We start from the raw sequence: 19,753 nt of genomic DNA, 5'->3' as shown, positions 1-19,753 counted from the left end.
ATAGAATTTAAACCTTCAATTAAAAGGAAAAAGAAAAGTATAATACCGGAATGATATAAAGTTAGCAGGAAAAATAAGTAAGTTAATGCTATTTATATTGTAAAAATCTATTCAGCAAAACCATAAATTTAAGCAATTTAAATATAAAAAAACTAGAGTCTCGGAATTTTGCGAAGATCTAGTTGGAAAAATATAAAGAAAGGCAAGGAGTTAGGAGTAGCTAATTAATGTAGCAAGAGTCAAAAAAAATTGTTGTACCTATAACATAACCCCTATTAGGGGGGTGCGCCTGTAAGATCTGGGGGGTGCGCCCCTAAAGTGTCCCGTCGAAAATTCCCATCAACCACCTTTTTGACCACCTTTTTTTTGACATTGTTGTTGATTCCCAAATTCATGCCATTACACTGTCCTCTTCTCCTCAACAGCAACAACAAAGTCCACCCCCTTGGAGTCTACACTCGGCCTGCTCTTGTCCCCTGTTGACACCGCAAACCCGCTCGCGCCGTCGTACTGTACCCTGACATCTGTCGTCCGCATTATCCCATTGTACGTCATGATCTCCTCCTCGCTCCCGCTCGGGCTGGCGCTCCGGCACTCGGTGTGCCCGTCGCGGTTCCTCGTCGCCTTGATGCTCTTGAGCGTGACGTCGTCCGCGCGCATGCCGGTGCCGTTGCCGCCCTTGGTGTTGCTCTGGTCGGCGTAGTGAGGCAGTTTGCTGTTGGGGGTGTACTTGTTGCCGTAACGCTCGGTGGTGCCGCCGAAGAGGACGGGCATCCACATGCGGAACAGCGGTCGCAGGGCTGGCGCGCAGGCAGACACGATGGCGATGTTGGCTTCGACAACGGAGAGGGTGACGGTCACGTCGTGGAATGGGTCCTTGCCGTCGGGCGTGCTGTAAAAGAGCTTGATGATGCCGTTGAGTCGGACCGCGCCGATAATGGTGACACTGTGGATATCAAAGGTTAGCGGAAGTTGGGAGAACGGTGGTCACAAAAAAGGGAAACGTACGCAAGACCGAGCAGGAAGATTCCCAAAACAGCAACCTTGGCCGCTTTCTTCATCTTGAGGCCCAAGAAAATCCAAAATGGAATGACAACAACCAAGATGTCAGTGAACAGTGTCAAGCAGGACGCAATGACGTGGAAGCTGTTGTCAATACACCGGGTGTTGGGGTCAGCCTTCAGGGCAAAGTCCCAGTTGGCCTCGATCGGCAAGCACTGGAGCAGCGCAACCAGGAAGATGGCGATAGCCTGCAGAGCGTTGAAGGTATTGAGGACGTAGATGACCATTCTAACGCCAGGCTTCTGACCACCGAGTCTCAGCAGGAACAGGAGTACCGAAGCCTTGACGAAGGCCAAGATAGGGTTGTAAAACAATTGTGCTAGGAAGAACCACCAAAATGCCGGCGTTGGATCATATGTTGGTGGGACGTCTTCTTGTCTCCAGCCAAAGTATCCGAGTTTGATGTCTATACGTTGTTAGCATTCGCCGCGAGCAGGAATTTGTCGAACTAGACCTACACATATAGAAAGGCCCAATCATCAGGAGCGAGAACAGCATGGCACAGCCCACCATAGCATCGTCGAGACCCCATTGTCCAGTTTTGTGCCGGGAAAAGAGCCGGAGCAGGAAGGCAACGAAGGCGATAGCTGTGAAGAAGAAAATAATGAAGAGACCGGCTTGTTGTAGTGGTGGTGTTGGGATATCAAGCACGTTGGGGTGCGGTGGGTGGCGAGGAAGGAGTGTCATTTTTGCGAGCGACTGATATCACCCTGAGATATCCCGTGGTCTAACAACCGGACAGAACAAACGGCATAGTCTGGAACACGGGCCGAATCGCAGCGGGCTGTGGGCGGGATAATCGAAGCCGTGTGGAGGTTACGACGAGAAGGGAAGGGAACGACAATCAAGAACAATCCTTGGAAGTACCAGAAACACCGAGGCACAAATAGGTATATAACAGTAGCAGTAGAAAACAAAAATACAGCAACTTCCTTGCTTTATGAAATATGATCATCACCAGACGCTCGCAGAACTGGCTGGGTTGTGCCAAATAAACACCACAACGTACGTTACATTAGAGCGGATTCCCGGGGTGGAAAAAGGGGGCGACAACAAAGTTCTTACAATAGTGGACTGGTGGCCGCACCTGTGCTTTTTCGCCTGCAGGAAAGAAGAAAGTTCCAAAGGGAGAAAAAGAAGCCCTCATTTCGACAAGAAGTCAGAATCCCTTTATTCCACGTGGGAAGTGGACATTGAAGCCCTTGTCATACATACCCAAGCCTCCACACACACTCCGAACCCAGCAAATGTGCGGCAGGCAAAGTCGGCGAAGTAGTCTTGGCTGCAAGCTAGAGTCAGTTGCTACATAAATCTTGGTGTCAAGGGAAACCCCCTTCCGGGCAATGATCAACGGGTTCTCGGACGAGTAAGTAGGAAGACAAGCTAGACCGTCCCGGCGAGAGCAAGCCGTTCTCCCCGCCAGGGTGAAAACGCTTTTCATTGGAAGCTCCCGGCATGACTTTGGTGGAGATGCCTGTCCGATATGGAGTGAGAAGGGCGGAGTGTGAGGGTTTGGTTTTTTATGTAATGCCTATTAAAGGAGAAATGGTCTTTGCTGTTTTACAAAGTGCAAAGGCTTTGCCATTTTACGTCGACGAAGAAGCGGTGTCGTTATATCGTACCACTGCATCAACCTTCTGATCATGACAACTATGTAGTCCCAGAGATCTCTCGTCATCGTCAATCGGCAGATCTTTGCGGAGTTCCCCTGTCACGCATGTGTGGGTAGACAACAAGATCGGATCTGCAGAGGCATCACCACGTGTTATCGTTGTCGCTGTCGCCGATCACACTTTCGCTGGTGAGATTCCTGCCGATAGAGTTTTGGGGGTCCAGAGACTGACATACACAAAAATGAATGTCTCCCAGAGGATAAAGCTCCCACAGCAAAGTCCCCCCGGCCGAAGACCCACAACCCAGGACCTCGGCCAAGAGGACAAAGACAGGGTGCTCCATGACTCGACACAGGTCGGAGGCACAAGCAGCTGGCCAAGCATCCCATGGGTTTTTCTTTTTCCAGAGCGAACAACCATGATGTGCAAAAAAGCCCTCAGGCGAGGCAGATATTTGACATTGTTGTTGGTATTGAAGCGGGATACCGAGCCGCACCTGTCGTTAGTCTACCCAAGGTAAATAACCGTAGTAAGCGCACTTTGGGACAAGAAGTGCCGTCAACCTGTCAGACAAAACATGCAGATGGGAAACAGTCCCTCGGGTTTGCAAGAGTGCCTTTCTCCACAGTAACTGCCAGGGCAGCTTGACGTTGCAGGATAATGCCGGGCTAAGGACTGACCGAGTGACTTGGCAAGCCCAAAGAGTCCTTAGTCTGTTTTAGCTTGCATTAGTTGAGGCAACGGCAAACACGTTTTTTGATCTGCTGAGGAATCGCAAATTCCAGCAGTTTAGGCGGCCGTGTCTAAAGGCAAGAGGAAAAGGGGGCAACAGTGGCTTGGTGGCTAGATCTGGGATGCAGCCATGCGGTAAACGACGAGGATTTAACCAGGTGGTCGGTCGGTGATATGTATGTCGGTATGTACGTAGTCACGATGATTCATAAGGTATTTATATCCGAATGCCCGTGTCCTTTTTACAAACGAACCCTCCTCATAGGCCCTCATTTCTGCCGGCGACGACGGTGGGGAAGATGGTTCTGGCTTTGAGAGTTCCAGAAGGGATTGTCGATTTTCGCTCCGGACCCCACGGACTCCCCTTGAACCCACTGAATCCGTGCTAAGAGAAGACCGGGCGAAGCGCCGGTCCCGGCGAGCGCACAGAAGGGTAACATTTTCCCCCGCTTTCGTCTCGTTTATCCCACCTCCCGCAACACCGGATGAACCTCTGCTCCCCGAAGGGCCCCGCGTTCCCCCCCCAAAACAAAAAGGTCCAGAGATGCTATACCGGGGTCTAGAAACTTCAAGTATTTTGTATTGTCGCAGTGTACAGGTAATAAACATCATGGTAACACAACAATGCCCCTCTCCATACTACAACGTCCTTCCACCATCATATCATGCCCACGTGCCACGCGCCGCAAGACCTGTCCAGCCAATCCGGAACGGCAGGAATACAATTTCCATACCTATCCATCTTTCCACACTTGCCTGGGGTGTAAATTACCATGTCATCGGTAATGATGCCATTTCTCCCGTCACCTCAACTGGCTCTTACGAGGGCAGGCGTCGCAATTCACTCTAGACCCCACACCGCCGCATGGCAGCCCGGGATGCTGGTCGCGGACATGTTGTGAACTGCCTGGGTCCCTGCCACCAACACCACCAGTTCATGCTAGGATTGATAGGGATTCGGCAACTGATCCGAGCAGGCTCTTCTTCTGCTGGGTATCGAGGGGGCAAACGCAATTTTGAAAGGGGGGCAGCAATCCGGCACCTCCCGGATCTGCGGGCTACATAACCTTTGCTAGATCGCAGTTCTTGATGTCGTGAACCTCACTCCCTCCCGCTCCTCTCACCAGCATCATTGGATCAACTTTTGACAACCATGATTGCTGTATCCCTCTCCCGCGCCCTGCTCCTTGCGGGTACATTTGCTCGCCTCGGTTTGGCCCAGACAGAGCCAACCATTCTCGCCGAAGACGGGTCTGTCCTTTGTATGTCCAGCCAATATTTCTTTCCCACGATGCCATGCTGCTCCAACGTGGAAGCTAGGATGCCTCAATATCACCCTATCCGCCGGGGGTAGATGTTGGTTACGCTAGGTTGCCTTGGTTGCTGACTGTCTTGTAGCTGCCAACGAGACCACCGTCGCCCCGGCTGCCGAGGTCGAGGTGGTTGGGGATGCCGGTGAGGTCCTGCTGTTGACCGATGCCGTCCTCGCCAACCTTACCGCTCTTGACCTCAGCGACATCAATCTCTTCACCTTCGACGAAGACGTCTCCGGCGTAACCACCAAGAGAAGCTTCTCAAGGGGCTTCCAGGTCGGCGACTGCAAGGTGTTCCCCGGTGACCGTGCCTGGCCATCCCGTCTGAGCTGGACCGTCTTCAACCTCCTGACCGGTGGCGCCCTCATCGAGACTGTCCCCATCGGTGCCGTCTGCTACCCCAATAGCGGCGTCTACAATGCTGCCAAGTGCCAATATGTGCTTGCCAACTGGGCTCAGTCTGCTCTTCACGCGAGTGATCCCACCTCGGTCATGTCCCCCCTCTACCAGGGCGAGACGTGCATGCCCCAGAACGGCCAGACCGGCACCTGCGAGATGGGCAGCTTCCCCTCCTACTCTGTGAAGATCCACAGCGTCTATCAAGTTCAGCTTGCCGTCAACTTTGCCCGCAACCAGAACCTCCGTCTTGTCGTCCATAACACGGGTCACGACTTCCTTGGTAAGTCGACTGGCGCCGGTGCCCTCTCGATCTGGACCCACAACCTCAAGGACATCAAGTATGTCAAGTCGTTCCGCAGCCCTTCCTACAATGGCCCTGCCCTCAAGCTCGGTGCCGGTGTCCAGGTTGGTGAGCTCTATGCGGCCGCCAACAGCCTCGGTGTCACCGCTGTCGGTGGTGAGTGCCCCGGTGTTGGTGTTGCCGGTGGTTACCTTGCTGGTGGTGGCCACTCGCCCCTGAGCAGCAAGTATGGTCTCGGTTCCGACCAGGTCCTCAGCATCGATGTCGTCCTCCCCAACGGCCGCTTCGTTACTGCCACCGAGACCAAGAACACCGACCTGTTCTGGGCTCTCCGTGGCGGCGGCGGGGGCACTTTCGGTGTCGTCACCTCCATCACCGTCAAGGTCCACCCCAAGCAGAAGTTTGCTGGTTTCTCCATGACCCTCAACGCCGGCCCCGAGTCCGAGAACAGCATCGCCGTCTTCTGGCAGGCCATGTATGCCTACTGGCGCAAGTTCCCCGACTATGCCGCCCAGGGCGTCTATGGCTACTCCACCGTCTTCCCTCTATTCACCGCCGCCGGTGGCTACAGCTGGACCTTCCACCCCTTCATGATGCCCAACATGACCCTCGCCCAGTTCAAGGTTCACGTCCAGCCTCTCCTCAATGAGTGGACTGCCATGGGTCTCGCCTTCACCCCCAACTTCTTCGAGAAGGACAACCTCTATGACGTCTGGACCCAGTACTTCCCTGCCGAGTCCGTGGCCAACAGCAACATGCGCACCGCCTCCCGCATGTTCCCCGCCAGCGTCTGGAACAACTCGACCAACCGCGACGCCTTATTCGACGAGATGCGCGCCATTGTCGAGGAGGGCTCCGCGCTCATCCAGTACAACATGAACCCCCGCCAGACCGAGGGCACTCCCAACTCGGCCGCCAACTCCCACTGGCGCGACGCCATCTGGTTCGCCATCATGGGCGCCGGCTGGGCCCCTGGCACCCCCGAGCCCGAGCTGGCCGCCACCAACAACAAGATTACCCACGACTGGATGGAGCGTCTCCGTGCCTGGGGCCCCGGTGGCTACGGCAACGAGGGCGATGTCATGGAGCCCAACTTTGGCGAGGCCTTCTTTGGCACCAACTACCAGCGCCTGCTCAGCATCAAGCGCGAGGTCGACCCCAACGATCTCTTCTGGGCTCCCACTGCCGTCGGTGCCGAGAGGTGGACCATCCAGGGCCAGCCCAGCTGGTTAACCACCCAGGTCGGCAAGCTCTGCAAGATCTCCAACTAGACTTGATTTTTTGGGTGGGTTGGGAACGGGTTGCGGTGACGGTGTGGTAGTTTCTTCCTGTAATTAATTATTCTAATCCTGCATAATTTTGTGGCCGCAAATATAAGGCAGCGGTCTGTTGATGACGACACACCTTGGGCGTTCATGGTGACAGTACACGCAGTTTCGTTTCCAGTCATGTCTTGATGTCGAACCTTGGCCGGGGCAGAATGCGGTGGGGGTCCGGTGAAGCTTAAATCTCCAGCACTGGTGTGCATCTTTTGTAGGCAGGCACTTGCCTTGTTCACCTTCCCTTGCGGGCAGCGGCAGCGGTGACACTTTGCCCGGTTGTTTGGGTCCCGCATTGAGATGCTGATACCCTTGAGACCCATCCCCCATCAGCCCGGCACCATGAAGCGACTCCAGGACGACGGCGGCGGCGACGGCGACGACAACGGTAAAGGCGACGGCATCCATGCCCCAACCCCACGGACACCTAGCAAGAGCAAGAGCGCCGCGAAGCGACAGCGCACACAAACCGACCCAGGTTTCTCCTCCCCCCTCACCCTCATCCCAACCACCAGTGCCCTTATCCCCAACCGACTCAAAATGAAACCAAAAGCAACCTCCAAACTCACCCCCTCCGCCATCATGGGCCTCCCTACCGTCGCCTCCCAGCTGCCCATCCAAGACTGTCGCACAATCCTCAGCACCGTCCTCTCCGACCGTGAAGTCCGCCAGCTCATCTCCCACCTCGTCACCTCGGGAAAACCCTGCCGCCGCAAAACTGCCTCTTACCTCTCCGCCCGCTTCGACGAGCTCAACACCCCGGTCCCCGACCAAACCGTTGCCTTTGACGCGATCGTCACAGCCGTCAAATCCGCCTTCCGCCCCCTATCCCTCGACACGATATCCCCCTCCGACCTCGAAGCCATCATGACCGCCCGCGGCGTGCAGACCAACATCAGGTACATCCACGCCGCCTCCGTCTGGCCCGCTAGTTTGGGCACACGGTTGAACGCGCTGAAGGCAATACTGGAGATCAACCAACACTTGATACGGAGCAGTTTGCTGCGGGAGTTGAGACACCAAAAGGTGTTTGAGAAGGAGTGTCCCGCTCTCTCCGGGGCGGTGCTGCACATCTGTCGGGGACTCACCGGGCCGGAGAGTGTGGTGGCGTTGGGGATGCATTTTCCTAGGTATTCCGGTGTTGCCTCTGCGTCGCACAGAACAGGGAGTAGTCCGGCTGTGATGGGAGGCAGTCAGAGTATTGGGGGTAGCCAGGTTTTGCTTTCACAGACGTCCAGGGGGGCGGAGGATACGCTGGAGGTGGAGATGAGGGCGCAGTCGGAATTCTTTCGGAAGCAGGACGTGTTTCCTGAGGTGGTGGAGGCGTACAAGATGTTGATCGGGAGTAAGAGGACGGGTACGGCGGTGCAGGCTGTGCCGATTGGGATGGTGGATATTGAGGAGGAGAGCGAGGAGGACGAGGAACAGGAAGAGGAAGAAAGAGACGAGGAGGGGGGTGGTGAGGGTGGGATTCCAGACACACAGGAGACTCGGTAAAGGATACCAGGTAGTGATATGTCAGGTAAAGAGTAATCATTGCGGCTTCTTCAATGTGAAAGTGGCGATCCAGAAAACATGCATGACAATTGTTTAGTGTGGACAGCAAAGGGTCACATTCCTTCTGGACTGGACAGATACAACCGTCGGTTGTGTAGTGTAGCGGTTATCACTCCGGATTCTGATAGCATCGGACAATTCCGGCAACCCCGGTTCGATTCCGGGCACGACCTTCACTTTTGCATTTGCATTTTACCCAGAACAACCAGCCCTCTCTGCTGTGGAGCTTCATTTTTTTCCATCCCTGCTCAAAATTCATTATCTTATCATCAAGATCAATCGCCGACCTCCCGGTCTCGAGCGTCACAAAATGGCTGACGATGGGTTCGGCCCGCGCCCACAGAGTGGGATTTACAGCAGTATGGACGGACGTCATGGGCTGCGGGGGTGGAGATGGTTGTTCAATTATTTGATGGTATTATTACTCTGCCGGGGAGACGGAGGTGTGGTATCTGACAGAGGGGGAGAGAAGGATGGCGGTGGAAGAGGAAGAGGGTGTCACCCGAAAAGAGGGGAGAGCAAGAAAATACATCGTCGCTGTCGTGGGGCTTTGCAAGAAAGGTGTTGGGATCGCGGGAGTGGTCGGGGTTGTGATGCTGTGGAATACGTTGCTCGCGCTGTTTCTCAAATCACACCCGAGAAATGAGTATACTGTGCAGCAGTGGGATGACTAGGTACGCTACTGCTGTGTCGGTGGTGGGGATTGTTTCGACGCTGTTATTTGCGACGTTGGATGGATTTTCTAAGGGGAGGGATTATCGAGAAGTGAACATGGCGAGGAGGGAACTGGAAACAAACTATAATACTTGAGAAGATCAATGACAATCTAACCACCTGCCATCACATCACATATTAGAAGCTAACCTATCGCTTTTTTGACGTTCCCCAAAAGTCCCACCCACCCTGAGGAAAACCACGCTCAATCTCGGCGATGAGCTGGGCGTTCCCGGTCTCACTTACAGGTTCCGATCCAGTGCCGACGACGGCCTTTGCCTTCTTTTTCGTGAACTTTGTCGATGGAAACGCCCAGGGGTTGTCCTCCATCGGTGGCTTCGATTTTGGTCCTGCAGCCGGTTCCATCAGGGGGATTGGCTCAACCTCGCGCATCACGGGTTCAGTCTCTGGGCGAACCACAGCCTTCTGCTTCCCCTTCTTCGCCTCATTTTTCCTGTCGTTATTGGCGATATCAAGAGAGTCTCGCGGAATATCTTCGACAATGGGCTGTGGTTCCGGCACAGGCGTCGGTTCGGGCTTTGGTTCAGGCTCTGGTTCCGCCACCACCACCACCGCCGCCGCCGCCGCCGCATCGATCTGGGCATTCCTCGCAATGGTCTTACTACTTGTGCCCGCAAAATCCCAGCCATCATCCTCCGCCTGGACTGGAGCGGGCTCTGCCACAACGACCTCAGGCACCACCTCAGGGAAAACCTCCTCTTCAACCACTGGGTCAGAAACAGCTCGATGGTTTTCCTCACGACATTTAGCCGTGCACATCCTGCACTTGCATGACACACATGAGGGTCTGGTGCACCTTCCGCACGCCTTGCACTCCCAGCGCGCCTTGGTCGACTTGTGTTTGCACTTCTTCAGTTTGATCCCTGTTGTCGTGGCGCCGCTGCTGTTGCCGTTGTGGTCCGATACTTGCGCCTCAAGCTCTGGCTCAGGCACGGGAGTAACATTCGGCACTGTCGGCTCTTCAGTCGCATGTAATGCCTCAGGTGCAATCTCGTAAACAGACTTATCGAGCAGTGGATTGGCATGTGTTGTTGAGACCTCGACGGCCACCTCGGTAGGTAGCAAAGCAGGCGGTGCCGTGGGGGCAGATGTGGATTGGCTGTCCTCCTTGCTACAGACAACAGCTTTATCCTCAACCACAGTCCGCAGCGATGGGCACTCAACCTCCTCAAAAGACCCGTCACTAGATGGTGTGCAAGGTCTCTTCAACGCTGCAGCCTGTTGGGCCAGAGCCTCAGTCTTTTCCCGATAGGCCTCGAGCATGCCTTTCAAGACCAGCTTGATGATAGAGGACTCATCAGCAAAGTTGGTATCCAGCCTGGCCAGCAGAGCAGCGTCCGGCTTGTCAAAATCGGCCTTGATGCGGGATTTGATATGCTGCTGGAACCAAGTGTCGTTGTTGTCAGGCACGGGATACACTCTCTTGACGACATCGATAACAGTAAAGATATCCAGCCTGGCTGCGTCTTGCTCAATGTGGATCTGAGCGAGAGCCTCGAGACTGCAGAGTTCGTATTTCCTGGCGGCCAGGTAGACCTCGAGGGCTGTTTCCAATCTGGCGATATCCTCGAGGCCGCCGCTATCAGGCCCGAACCATGCCAGCTCCGTCCAGCGGCCGCTGTAGAGGTGGGCAACCAGGATCTGGCCAGCAGCGTAAGAAACCTCTGGAAGGCTGATGGTTTCGGGGAAGGAATCGTGACGAGTGATGAGTGAGACCAGCTTGGGGCTCTGGATGAGGAACTCTCGATGTGCAGTCAAGCACATGCCGTTTCGAAACTTCAGGCTGGTGAGGGGGCTGCTGAATGGCCTGGTTCGTGTTAGATCTGAACCTTGGCTGGGAGGAATGGAGCAAATAGTGGCACATACGAGAATGAGTAGTTGTCCGACACTACAGCTTCGCTGTAGCTCGTGCTATGTAGATATCGTTTCTCGACCGTAGAGGTAGACATGATGGTGGTATTGGAGACCGCGGCGAGGGTGCTAACACCTCGAGACGTCACAACAAGCATGTATGTTTGAGGTGGAGATGCCCCCCAAAACTCCAAAACGGTGCAATGTATGTACTCGGATGCAAACGATATAAGTAGTTGATGGAGTCAAACTGAAGCATGCCACTTGGGCAGCCAACAGCCGTTGTTGTTTGTTTGGGTCTCTCTTGGGCTATCAAGGCTTTCAAGCTGCACATCTATACGCTTGACAAGCATTCTCATCGACCGCCAGCTACCATACAGGCTCGAACCCTTGCCAGCAAGACCGAGTGAAAACGCTGTTCGGCATTGAACAAGCCGACTCCGCCAGCTTGCGCGTTCCATGTCTCCATTCTGGTGCCCAACTCATGTTAGGCTTGGCAGGTACGACCGTCAGGACAGCCGCCACGACAATCCATAACGCCGCTCTCTTGGCCCAATCAGCGAGCAGCCTCCTGCACCAGTCCAGTCAAGCTGCGTATCGTGGCAGATGGGCAAGGCGTGCAAGGCGGTTAAAACCAACGTGGGCAATGCGCACCAAGTTTGAAGATGCGGACGCTGAAGCGAAGTGTGCTCCAAGCCAGTCGTTTTTGTCGTTCGTGTTCGAGTCCGGAGCGCATGCTGGCCCTCCGATACTCACCTCCTGCTTTACTCGCTGGGCTCAACATCGTATTCCACCTCTGTCCGAATCACGTACTTGGCCCCCTTCCTCACTCCAGTTCCCTCATGTAGCAACGCTCCTCTGGGATCTCCGTGAGGAAACAAGGCAACATTGCCCATCACGGGCCGGATGGGGTAGGCATTGAGCACGCCCTCTCGCGCTGCCGGCACAAAGTAGGTAGTTTCTCCGCCCTCGAACTCGTCGTTCAGGTATATCAAGAAGGTAAACAGCGAACTTTGCTTCTTTTCGGGGGGCGAGGCATCATAGACGTAGGTGTCGTCGGGGAGGACATCGGAAGGAGGCCAAGCGCCATCAATGTGCGCGCGATACTCGGCGCCTGGGACGTAGCGATACACTCGGAAACGACGGTTGAGCCCACGTGCTAGGCGTCCGTTCACCGAGGCCGGAACATGGGGCGCCACGCGTGACCAGAGAGTGTCGTGGAAAAGTTTGTCTGCAACCCAGTAGAAGTTGTGCGCCAGAATGCTCACATCACCGTCTTCCCGCATCGGGGCATCGGGGAGAAAGTTGACCGTCTCACCAGCCGCGATTATGGCCTTGCATTCTTCGGGAGAAAGGACGTTTCGAATTACACCAAGACCAGGGACAACTGGGTGAGGTTGGTATGTGGCAGGGGCCCGTTCGGTGGCAAGAGGTATGGTGTTCGGAGCTGTGGTGTAGAGCAAGGCATCATGGTGATTGGGAGGCTTGCGAAGGGGACCTGGTGTTGTCTCAATGACCCGGAGACCGGTGACCAATGTAGGCGGCGCCGACTCGAAGATTGTTTTGTCCAGCACCGAGGCGTATACCTGTTCCGAGGGTGTGGAGGGGCGGAGGTCCCAGATCTCTTGGAGAGCAATGCCCGGATTGCACGAGATTGGCACGGCGTTTGGATTGGTATCGACGGGACCGGTGACACGGAGGATGGCGTCGATGACCCGCAGGCGTTGCTCGTCCCGTTCGCTGCGCCGGATAGCCGTGCCATCGCCACCACCGGGTATCGTAGACAGGCCGCTGATGACGTCCAGATCTCGCACCCATCGACATAGGGCACCAAGCTTTGGCTCTTGCTCCCGGATTCTCATCTCGGCAAGCAGGATCCTCACATCTGTGTATCGCTCATCGGCGAGGGCTGCTGTGATGCGGGCCGTCAGGCTGGCGTTCGCTCCAGCATCGATGGCCGAGGCCTGGCGGAAATCGTAGACGGCGACACGCAGGTCCTTGCATTGCTTGGACTTGATCAGGTTCGGGTACTGGGCAATCGTCTTGAGGGTGTCGATGGCCATGTCGAGTTCCTCGTGCGAGATGACCGTCTGCAAGGTCCTGGGCTCGAGCGCCGAGCCGGGAGATGGGCCGTCGCCGTCGCTGTCGGGGGGTGTTGTCCGGGCTGTCGCCGCCGCTACTGCCGCTGTCTTTGCGGCCTTGTTCGGCCCGTCGGCCTGGGCATTCTGCTTTCTCTTCTTTGCCTTGTTCACGCTCTTGGCCATGGTCGATTACTTGCTGGACTGGGGATTCGGCAGAGGAGTCAGTACACCAGCTCCCCAAAAATAATTAGGTCCCAACATCACAGGGCGCATCTTGCTTGCCCCGCGCGCATTGAGCTGGAAGTATGGAGTCAGCTTGGCATCATTGGCCAATCATTTCTAACTAGGTAAGCTGCGGGTACACAGTGCCCCAACCCTCACCACACTCCTCCATTGACAGGTTCATCAAGAGGCGCTTCGGGCAACTCTACTCCCTTGAAATCCCAGTACTTGATCTTGAGATTCTTCAGATCTTCCATCGGCGACCCATCCGCCCTCTCATCCAACGTCAGCACATTTACCCTAAACGTGCGCACCTCGACCCCCTCAAACACCCCATGCACCCTGTTGTAGAGAGTGATGCTGCACTTGGGGCAGAAGAACCACCTCACCCGCTCTGTGTCGAATGCGTACATGCCGAGATCTTTCTCTCCTGGTGTCAGGAGGGTAAATGTCGACGACCCGTCGTCCCCGGGGTCTGTGAGCATGGTGCCCATTTTGAAGCAGACGCGACAGTTGCATCTGGTGGCGTTTGCTCCATGGAGAGACGGAGGTGGTTTGGTGAAGTCTAGCCGGACGGTGTACTTGGCAAAGCCGCAGTGACATGAGCCCCTGTAAAGGGTTCCTTCAGTTTCGACAGCGTTGGACATGTTTAAACGAGGGATGTTGTAAGTTGTGCGAGACGGGTTTGAGCTGAGCTTGCCATATAGATATATATACTCAACGTGGAACCGTTGAGCCTCCATTCAGATGGTGATGAGTGTCATACCTGCAAGTTCGGCGCTTTGCCAGGGTTACACTACCATGACGGTCGATAGTCCTACGAGTCCGAACATGTCCGGCCCCATCGAATCAGAGACGGGCATGAGCCATGATGACCGATAGATGTTTCTAGAACATATCCATCCATTTATTAGGCCTGGAAGATGTTGAGTCCTAGCACTTGTTGAACATGGGTGCCTGGAAGAAGCCTGTGCAATGCAGGTTGGCTAGAACCCCATCTTGGATGGCTCTGATTCTTTTGTTTGCCTTTGTTCTTACGTTATGATCACCTCTACTGTCTAGTTTAGGCTATGCTTTGTTACAAAAGCACCAAGTAAGTTTGAAGCTTATACCACCAATACGTAGTGATGTTCACCCACTGCTTGTACGAGAGTTGAAATGTAGAGTCACTCGGAGGATTCGGAGGTAACACAGCAGCACACTAGCTATCAGACATATCTATCCGTGCCAAAAAAAAAATCCTTTACTGTTATCGATTTATGCTACGGCTATCTGCTGGATATGCTCTCATCAGTCGAGTTTCTGCCCAGCATAACAGTGAAGCTGCTATCCAAATACCTCCCACACCTCGCCGCTAACGACAACATCACCAAGCAGGTCCCCCCTTCCCAAGCCCACCTGCCCATATAATCACCTTTTCTGGAGCATATGTCAACAACTCAAAATGGCTCAACCTCAGTAAGCACCTCCGATCCCTCTGTTTTCTCCGTTTCGAGACGTTCCCGTTTCAATAGAACTGCGTAGCTAACTTCAGATCAACAGGCAAAACTTGGGACCTACAGGTACTGGAACAATTTGCTCCAGACCCTGCGATTCCGTTGCTCGATACTAACTAGCTGGTTATGTAGTATCAACGACGCGGTCGAATCACCAATGTAAATATAGAAAAGAATAGCTTTACTGCGGGTAAATCACCTTTCTAGGGGGTGTTGACTGGTGAGCTATCACATTATTTTTTTCGGGGCTTCTATCTCTCATGGTAGAATTAGTTGTTTGTCTTTGCATTTATGGTGTATGACCTGCGGAATATACAGCCGTGACAGTGTAAGAGCGTAAACCTAATGGTGTGGTTCAATGTTGGAGGCCGTGGACCACCGAGAGGAGGCGTGTCTTATGCTGTTCACCAGGATTGCTTACCAACTATTAATAGATAGTGGCTTGAAGATCCCAATACTTGGTAGCCTTGTTCCTTCCTGAGGTAAATGGCACTGTCTTTCACCCAAGCACATGTGTAATTGAATGGATCAAAATGGAGTGTTGGCAGCCCCCGTTTTGAATAGCACGCCCAGACGGACGGTCAAGAGCAACTGATCCTCTAGAGAAACAACACTGAGGAAACCGAGTGTTTCCCCGTTTTGCTCTCGCTGTACTCTTTTAACCTCAGTCGTGTCCATTTTTGCTAGCTTCTTGAATTCTTATGCCACCATCGAAAGTTGTCCCTTTCTGGGATAGCTCCATGTGTATTTCATGCATAACCATGCAATGCAGGCCATATAGAGCTGGGCCATGTACCCCAAGTTGATCGACAACAGAACTAAATGACGTTGATGAGAGGTATGGTAGATCAGATTTGCCGGCGACCTTCTATGAAATCTCGCTTTCACGTCCATATAAATGGCAAACTAACAGCATATTCTTGTCACAAGCTTGATCAGAAAAATCAGAGAATAATGGACAGCAGCATTAGATGATATTTTGATATCGTGACAATTCCCCAGTCAACCTTCTTCCATCCGATCACTTGACCCTTTTTCAACCCAGACTATAGGTACCAACATTAACAAATGACTATCCGCTTCGACATGTAGAATCCAGGTGTACATTGGGCTCATCCATTCCCGGAAATAACAAAGAAAACGCCGCAAAATGATGATTGTGTGAAGATGATGATAGATGTGATGTGTAGGCAACCCCCTCCAACACTTGAAAGACTAAAATGCAATAAAAATGGCAAGAAGAGCAAGAAAGCAAAAGGGGTATCTCAACCAACGCGCGTGCCAGTTTATCCGTTCACATCTCCTGTCCGTCCACATCCTACCTACCTAGGCCATGATGCCCACCTTTGAACCGGTGTCCCCGTAGCTTTTGAACACGCCATCATATCTCCCTCTATCCCTTCCATTGCATGATTTCCTTCGTGGTGGGCAAAAACTGGGTGTCTCTCTTGGTACCCATATTTGTAGCCTTGCCCAACGTCGCCGAATATTCTCCTCGCTTCTTGATCAAGAAAGCAAGAGCCAGCGTTGGGTGGACGCTCCTTTTATTGGTCTTCTTCTTGCTGGCTGTGGGAGCACCACCAGCCACGACACTGGCGTCGGTGTCCTGATGGAACAGTGCCCGCGAGACTGCCGAGGCAAAATGCCGTGAATCTGCCTCCGTGACGTTTCCCGTCGTTTGCAGCAAGACCTCGGCAAATATGGCGAGTAGGTGCTTGACGAGATTGCGGGACGCGGTTGGCAGACGGCTGAGGGCTTCGGTCCAAAAGTCGAGTCCGGTTTCGACCCGTGGACAAGGCGGCTCGATGGCTCCCTCTTGGCGGGCCAGCAACACCCAACACCTTACAACTGATGACGTGATGAGAGGTTTGGGCAGTTCCTCAAGGTATAACAGAATCAAACGCGCGGCATCGTGGACCGTGTAGTCGGTACCTTCAAACTGGAAATTCTCGCCGTAAGTCGGTCCTGTGTTGAAGATTTCTTTGAGCTGTGCCACGTGGAAGGCGTTGCCGGGAGAGCAAAAAGCTCTGCCGGCTTTGTTGCCTGCAAAGCATCCAATGTCAGTGTCATTCAGTCCTCGCAACGCAAAAGGTGGGAAACATAAGGTACCCTCTTTGCGAATGAACTCGCAGCACTTGTAAACGCCTAGCGGATATGTCCGGTACGATGACCCCCTTCCCCGATGTGACACCCGAATCTTCATGGGCGCCAGTTTGATGCTCGAATTCAAATCAACACCAAACACGGTCCCCTGCTTCTCGGGCTGCGAATCACTTGTCAACCACGGAATTCTGCCAAAGAACCGAGGGTTGGTCGTCGAGGTGATCTCGGTGCGACTGTGAATGGTAGGCAGCGATGATCCAGTCGGCGGGGGCGGCATGTCGACGCAGTTGTCGTCGTCCTGTCTTGGTGCTGGAGCACTGAGCTCGTACGGAGTCAGCGACCGTTTTTCCAAAGGCTCCTCCTGCACTACCGAGTGGCGTCCGCGCATGCGCGAGAGGAGGGTTACCGACTTTCGTGAGCTCTTGATGCTGGGGCGCCACTCGCTCGACCCGGTGCTACCGGCCGATGAACTGATGCTCCATGCTTGGGGTTGGTAGGCCCTTGAATCTACCCTCCCAAACCGATCTATGCTGGATTCTCCGCCAGCGGCTCCACCAAAAGAGGCCTCTGTCGAAGTGAGCATAGACACGCCGTCGGTGTTGACGTCGTCTTCTTCTTCAATAATACCGAGACCGTCTGATACGTCCGAGACCATGGTCTTGATGGACATCTTTCTGGACTGCTGCTGCTGTTCCATGGAGTGCTGAGGATCCGCCTCGAGGGCGAGTGGAGTGAAGGGACCAAACTCGAGATCAGGGGAAGCAGTCTGGCTAAGAGGTTGGAAGATGTCGTTGACCACGCTGGGGGTGGCGAGCCCGGATGGCAGCGGGCTGGGTTCGGTGTGAAGATGGTCCTCATCCGGATCAAGTATCAACTCTGGTATGTCACATGGATGCGAGAACGGGAAGGTTGATATCCTGCAAGACATCTGGGGATGTGATGATGATGAGGTAGGGGTTGTATCGAAGGGTGTTGGCGGCAATTCCTTGTCCCAGTTTTGTGGGGGCAGCGGTGGGTTCTCCATGGTCTCTACCCTGTGCTGGCAATAACGGGCACAGATATTGATGCTCTTGGCTGGTTGGGTGGTGAAGGTGCTATCGGAATCGGTAGCATCCAGGTTGTCGTCACGGTCGTTGCCGTCCTCCAGGTTGACATTAATATCGCGCCTGTGGGGGCCCAGGGCTGTCTTGCTCCAGGTGCTGTCGTCGGCGAAGCGCATCAGTTTGTGGAAGTAAACATGATGACGGGCCAGAGGAGTGAGAGAGCCAGAGTCAGAGGCAGAGTCAAAACTGGAATCTGAGCGGGCATCAGCACCGGGCTCGTTATGATGATCTGGTTGCGTTCTCGGTTGCCGTCTCGCCTCCTGGTCCTGTTCCCCACCCCAAGTGAGCAGGGCCGCTGCCAGTTGTTCGCCCAATCCGTGATCCAGGATGTCACTCATGGCTGCAACGTCGTAATTTCCGCCGCTTTCCAACATTACAACCCGATGACATCTGGCAGTGGAGGAGGAGGAGGAGGAGTAGGAGGGATGGATGGATGGATGGATGGATGGATGAATGAATGAATGGATGGTGCTCCGGCGTACAGGGTGGACCGGCCAGACGACGGTTTTCTATATGAGAGGCGCAAGTGATCCTACTAGACACCTCGCCAAACCGCATGCAGCATATATCCCCCTCCCGGTGCTCTGACACGCGGCGCACGCCGTCGAAAAGTTGCGTGCCACCGAAGGGTCCGTGCCGCCGTACTTGGGGGTGCGCAGGTGCTTGGCCCTGAGGCCATCGACGAGAACCAAGAACAAGGCAGAGGAGGAACTTTGGCACAGGAAACTAGTTGATGATGGAAAAGGACATGCGTACGCATCAACTTCTTCATCTATCCTAGCAGGCATAAAACCGAGGTGGGGTTATCAAAAGACAAGCTTCCAACGGCTCTGGGTCCGGTCAGGGCCACAGTTTTTACAAAACTGGCGGAATCCCTGGCTTTGTTTTCTCTCGTTTGGTTTTGACCTGTCTCGTCCCCACCCCCACCTTCCAACGCACAGCGGGGGAGGTGTCGGAGATATCCACCCAGCTAGACTTGTTTCAGGTTCTTCCCCCATCACATCGTTCTTGCATCCCCTCGCTTTATCCGTAGGCGAGGCGCCTCGAATGCCAATATCGGCAGGCCGTTTCTCAGCAGAGGGCTTCTTTGTCGTCCATCCTCATCTCAGGCCCACATATAATACCATCCGATAGCTACAATATCCCACACTCACCATCGCCCAGATGTCAATTTGGTTCGCCCAAGGTACCTTGTCTAGGTAGGCGCGGTACCGTCAATGGCCCAACCGAGCTGGCATCTTGTCTCCGCATCTTAATTACCACTTGCACGCAGATGCCAGCCTACGGCGCAGCATGTGCACTGCACTCGACCGCACACCACCATCCCGTCCCCCACTTCCACTTGGGAAACATGGAATACCGTCATCTGGAAGCGAACTGGGCCGCTCCGTATGGCCAACTTTGCGGCAAGGCAACCTGTTTTGATATCGCTTTCTACAGACATGTTCCAGACATTCAAGTCGATCATGATCCTCTTCGGACTCGCCGCTCGTCAGAACCAACATCATCACTAGGGTGGTTTGTGTGCAGCTGCAGTATTACTCAACAGTCAACTGACGGAGATCGTCCAGTTGTTTGTCTGTGCGACCACCCTTTGCCGTGGTGAAGATGACACGATCGAGACAAGCTCTGAGTGGCTTACCGATGGGCCAATGCCCGATGCTCGAGCTTCCGAAGGAAAAGGAAAGGGGGTCGCACCGCCTCTGGCTTTAGGGACATGACAAGTGGTCAACTTTGGTCGCGATCAACTGTCAACCAAAGGGTACCTACCTAAGGTGTCTAGACTCCGCGCCCGATCCTGGAGCGGATCCTTGCTGAGAAAGGATTGATATCGCACCTTTTTTCTCTGTCACTGGAATCAACGGC

At 54.2% G+C, this 19,753-nt stretch overlaps 8 protein-coding genes across 8 annotated transcripts, besides 1 other annotated feature; 4 read left to right on the top strand and 4 right to left on the bottom strand.

Moving 5' to 3' along the window:
- Nucleotides 1-399: 399 nt before the first annotated feature.
- PODANS_3_160 (uncharacterized protein) lies at nucleotides 400-2,017 on the bottom strand (the record flags this gene model as incomplete). The annotated part of the gene is made up of 5 exons (XM_001903238.1): nucleotides 400-946; nucleotides 1,009-1,468; nucleotides 1,521-1,761; nucleotides 1,829-1,846; nucleotides 1,937-2,017. 5 exons carry the CDS (start codon nucleotides 2,015-2,017, stop codon nucleotides 400-402), a joined length of 1,347 nt encoding a protein of 448 aa, XP_001903273.1.
- A 2,543-nt stretch (nucleotides 2,018-4,560) lies between these two features.
- Nucleotides 4,561-6,691, top strand: PODANS_3_150 (uncharacterized protein; the record flags this gene model as incomplete). Its single annotated transcript, XM_001903237.1, has 2 exons — nucleotides 4,561-4,669; nucleotides 4,806-6,691. 2 exons carry the CDS (start codon nucleotides 4,561-4,563, stop codon nucleotides 6,689-6,691), a joined length of 1,995 nt encoding a protein of 664 aa, XP_001903272.1.
- Nucleotides 6,692-7,039: 348 nt separating this feature from the next.
- On the top strand, nucleotides 7,040-8,236 carry PODANS_3_145 (uncharacterized protein; the record flags this gene model as incomplete). The annotated part of the gene is made up of 1 exon (XM_001903236.1): nucleotides 7,040-8,236. The coding sequence occupies one exon, from the start codon at nucleotides 7,040-7,042 to the stop codon at nucleotides 8,234-8,236; it is 1,197 nt and encodes a 398-aa protein (XP_001903271.1).
- Nucleotides 8,237-8,384: 148 nt separating this feature from the next.
- Nucleotides 8,385-8,469, top strand: a tRNA (tRNA-Gln).
- A 137-nt stretch (nucleotides 8,470-8,606) lies between these two features.
- PODANS_3_140 (uncharacterized protein) lies at nucleotides 8,607-8,942 on the top strand (the record flags this gene model as incomplete). Its single annotated transcript, XM_001903235.1, has 1 exon — nucleotides 8,607-8,942. The coding sequence occupies one exon, from the start codon at nucleotides 8,607-8,609 to the stop codon at nucleotides 8,940-8,942; it is 336 nt and encodes a 111-aa protein (XP_001903270.1).
- A 218-nt stretch (nucleotides 8,943-9,160) lies between these two features.
- PODANS_3_130 (uncharacterized protein) lies at nucleotides 9,161-10,980 on the bottom strand (the record flags this gene model as incomplete). Its single annotated transcript, XM_001903234.1, has 2 exons — nucleotides 9,161-10,838; nucleotides 10,898-10,980. The coding sequence occupies 2 exons, from the start codon at nucleotides 10,978-10,980 to the stop codon at nucleotides 9,161-9,163; spliced, it is 1,761 nt and encodes a 586-aa protein (XP_001903269.1).
- Nucleotides 10,981-11,646: 666 nt separating this feature from the next.
- On the bottom strand, nucleotides 11,647-13,146 carry PODANS_3_120 (uncharacterized protein; the record flags this gene model as incomplete). Its single annotated transcript, XM_001903233.1, has 1 exon — nucleotides 11,647-13,146. One exon carries the CDS (start codon nucleotides 13,144-13,146, stop codon nucleotides 11,647-11,649), a length of 1,500 nt encoding a protein of 499 aa, XP_001903268.1.
- A 374-nt stretch (nucleotides 13,147-13,520) lies between these two features.
- Nucleotides 13,521-13,754, top strand: PODANS_3_110 (uncharacterized protein; the record flags this gene model as incomplete). Its single annotated transcript, XM_001903232.1, has 1 exon — nucleotides 13,521-13,754. One exon carries the CDS (start codon nucleotides 13,521-13,523, stop codon nucleotides 13,752-13,754), a length of 234 nt encoding a protein of 77 aa, XP_001903267.1.
- A 2,320-nt stretch (nucleotides 13,755-16,074) lies between these two features.
- Nucleotides 16,075-18,261, bottom strand: PODANS_3_100 (uncharacterized protein; the record flags this gene model as incomplete). Its single annotated transcript, XM_001903231.1, has 1 exon — nucleotides 16,075-18,261. One exon carries the CDS (start codon nucleotides 18,259-18,261, stop codon nucleotides 16,075-16,077), a length of 2,187 nt encoding a protein of 728 aa, XP_001903266.1.
- Between the last annotated feature and the right edge of the window lie 1,492 nt (nucleotides 18,262-19,753).

This window comes from Podospora anserina, chromosome 3 (genome assembly GCF_000226545.1).
Source record: "Podospora anserina S mat+ genomic DNA chromosome 3, supercontig 1".
Classification (NCBI taxonomy): domain Eukaryota; kingdom Fungi; phylum Ascomycota; class Sordariomycetes; order Sordariales; family Podosporaceae; genus Podospora; species Podospora anserina.
The sequence above is the reverse complement of the archived record's forward strand: the minus strand, read 5'-3'. Positions and strand labels throughout refer to the sequence as shown.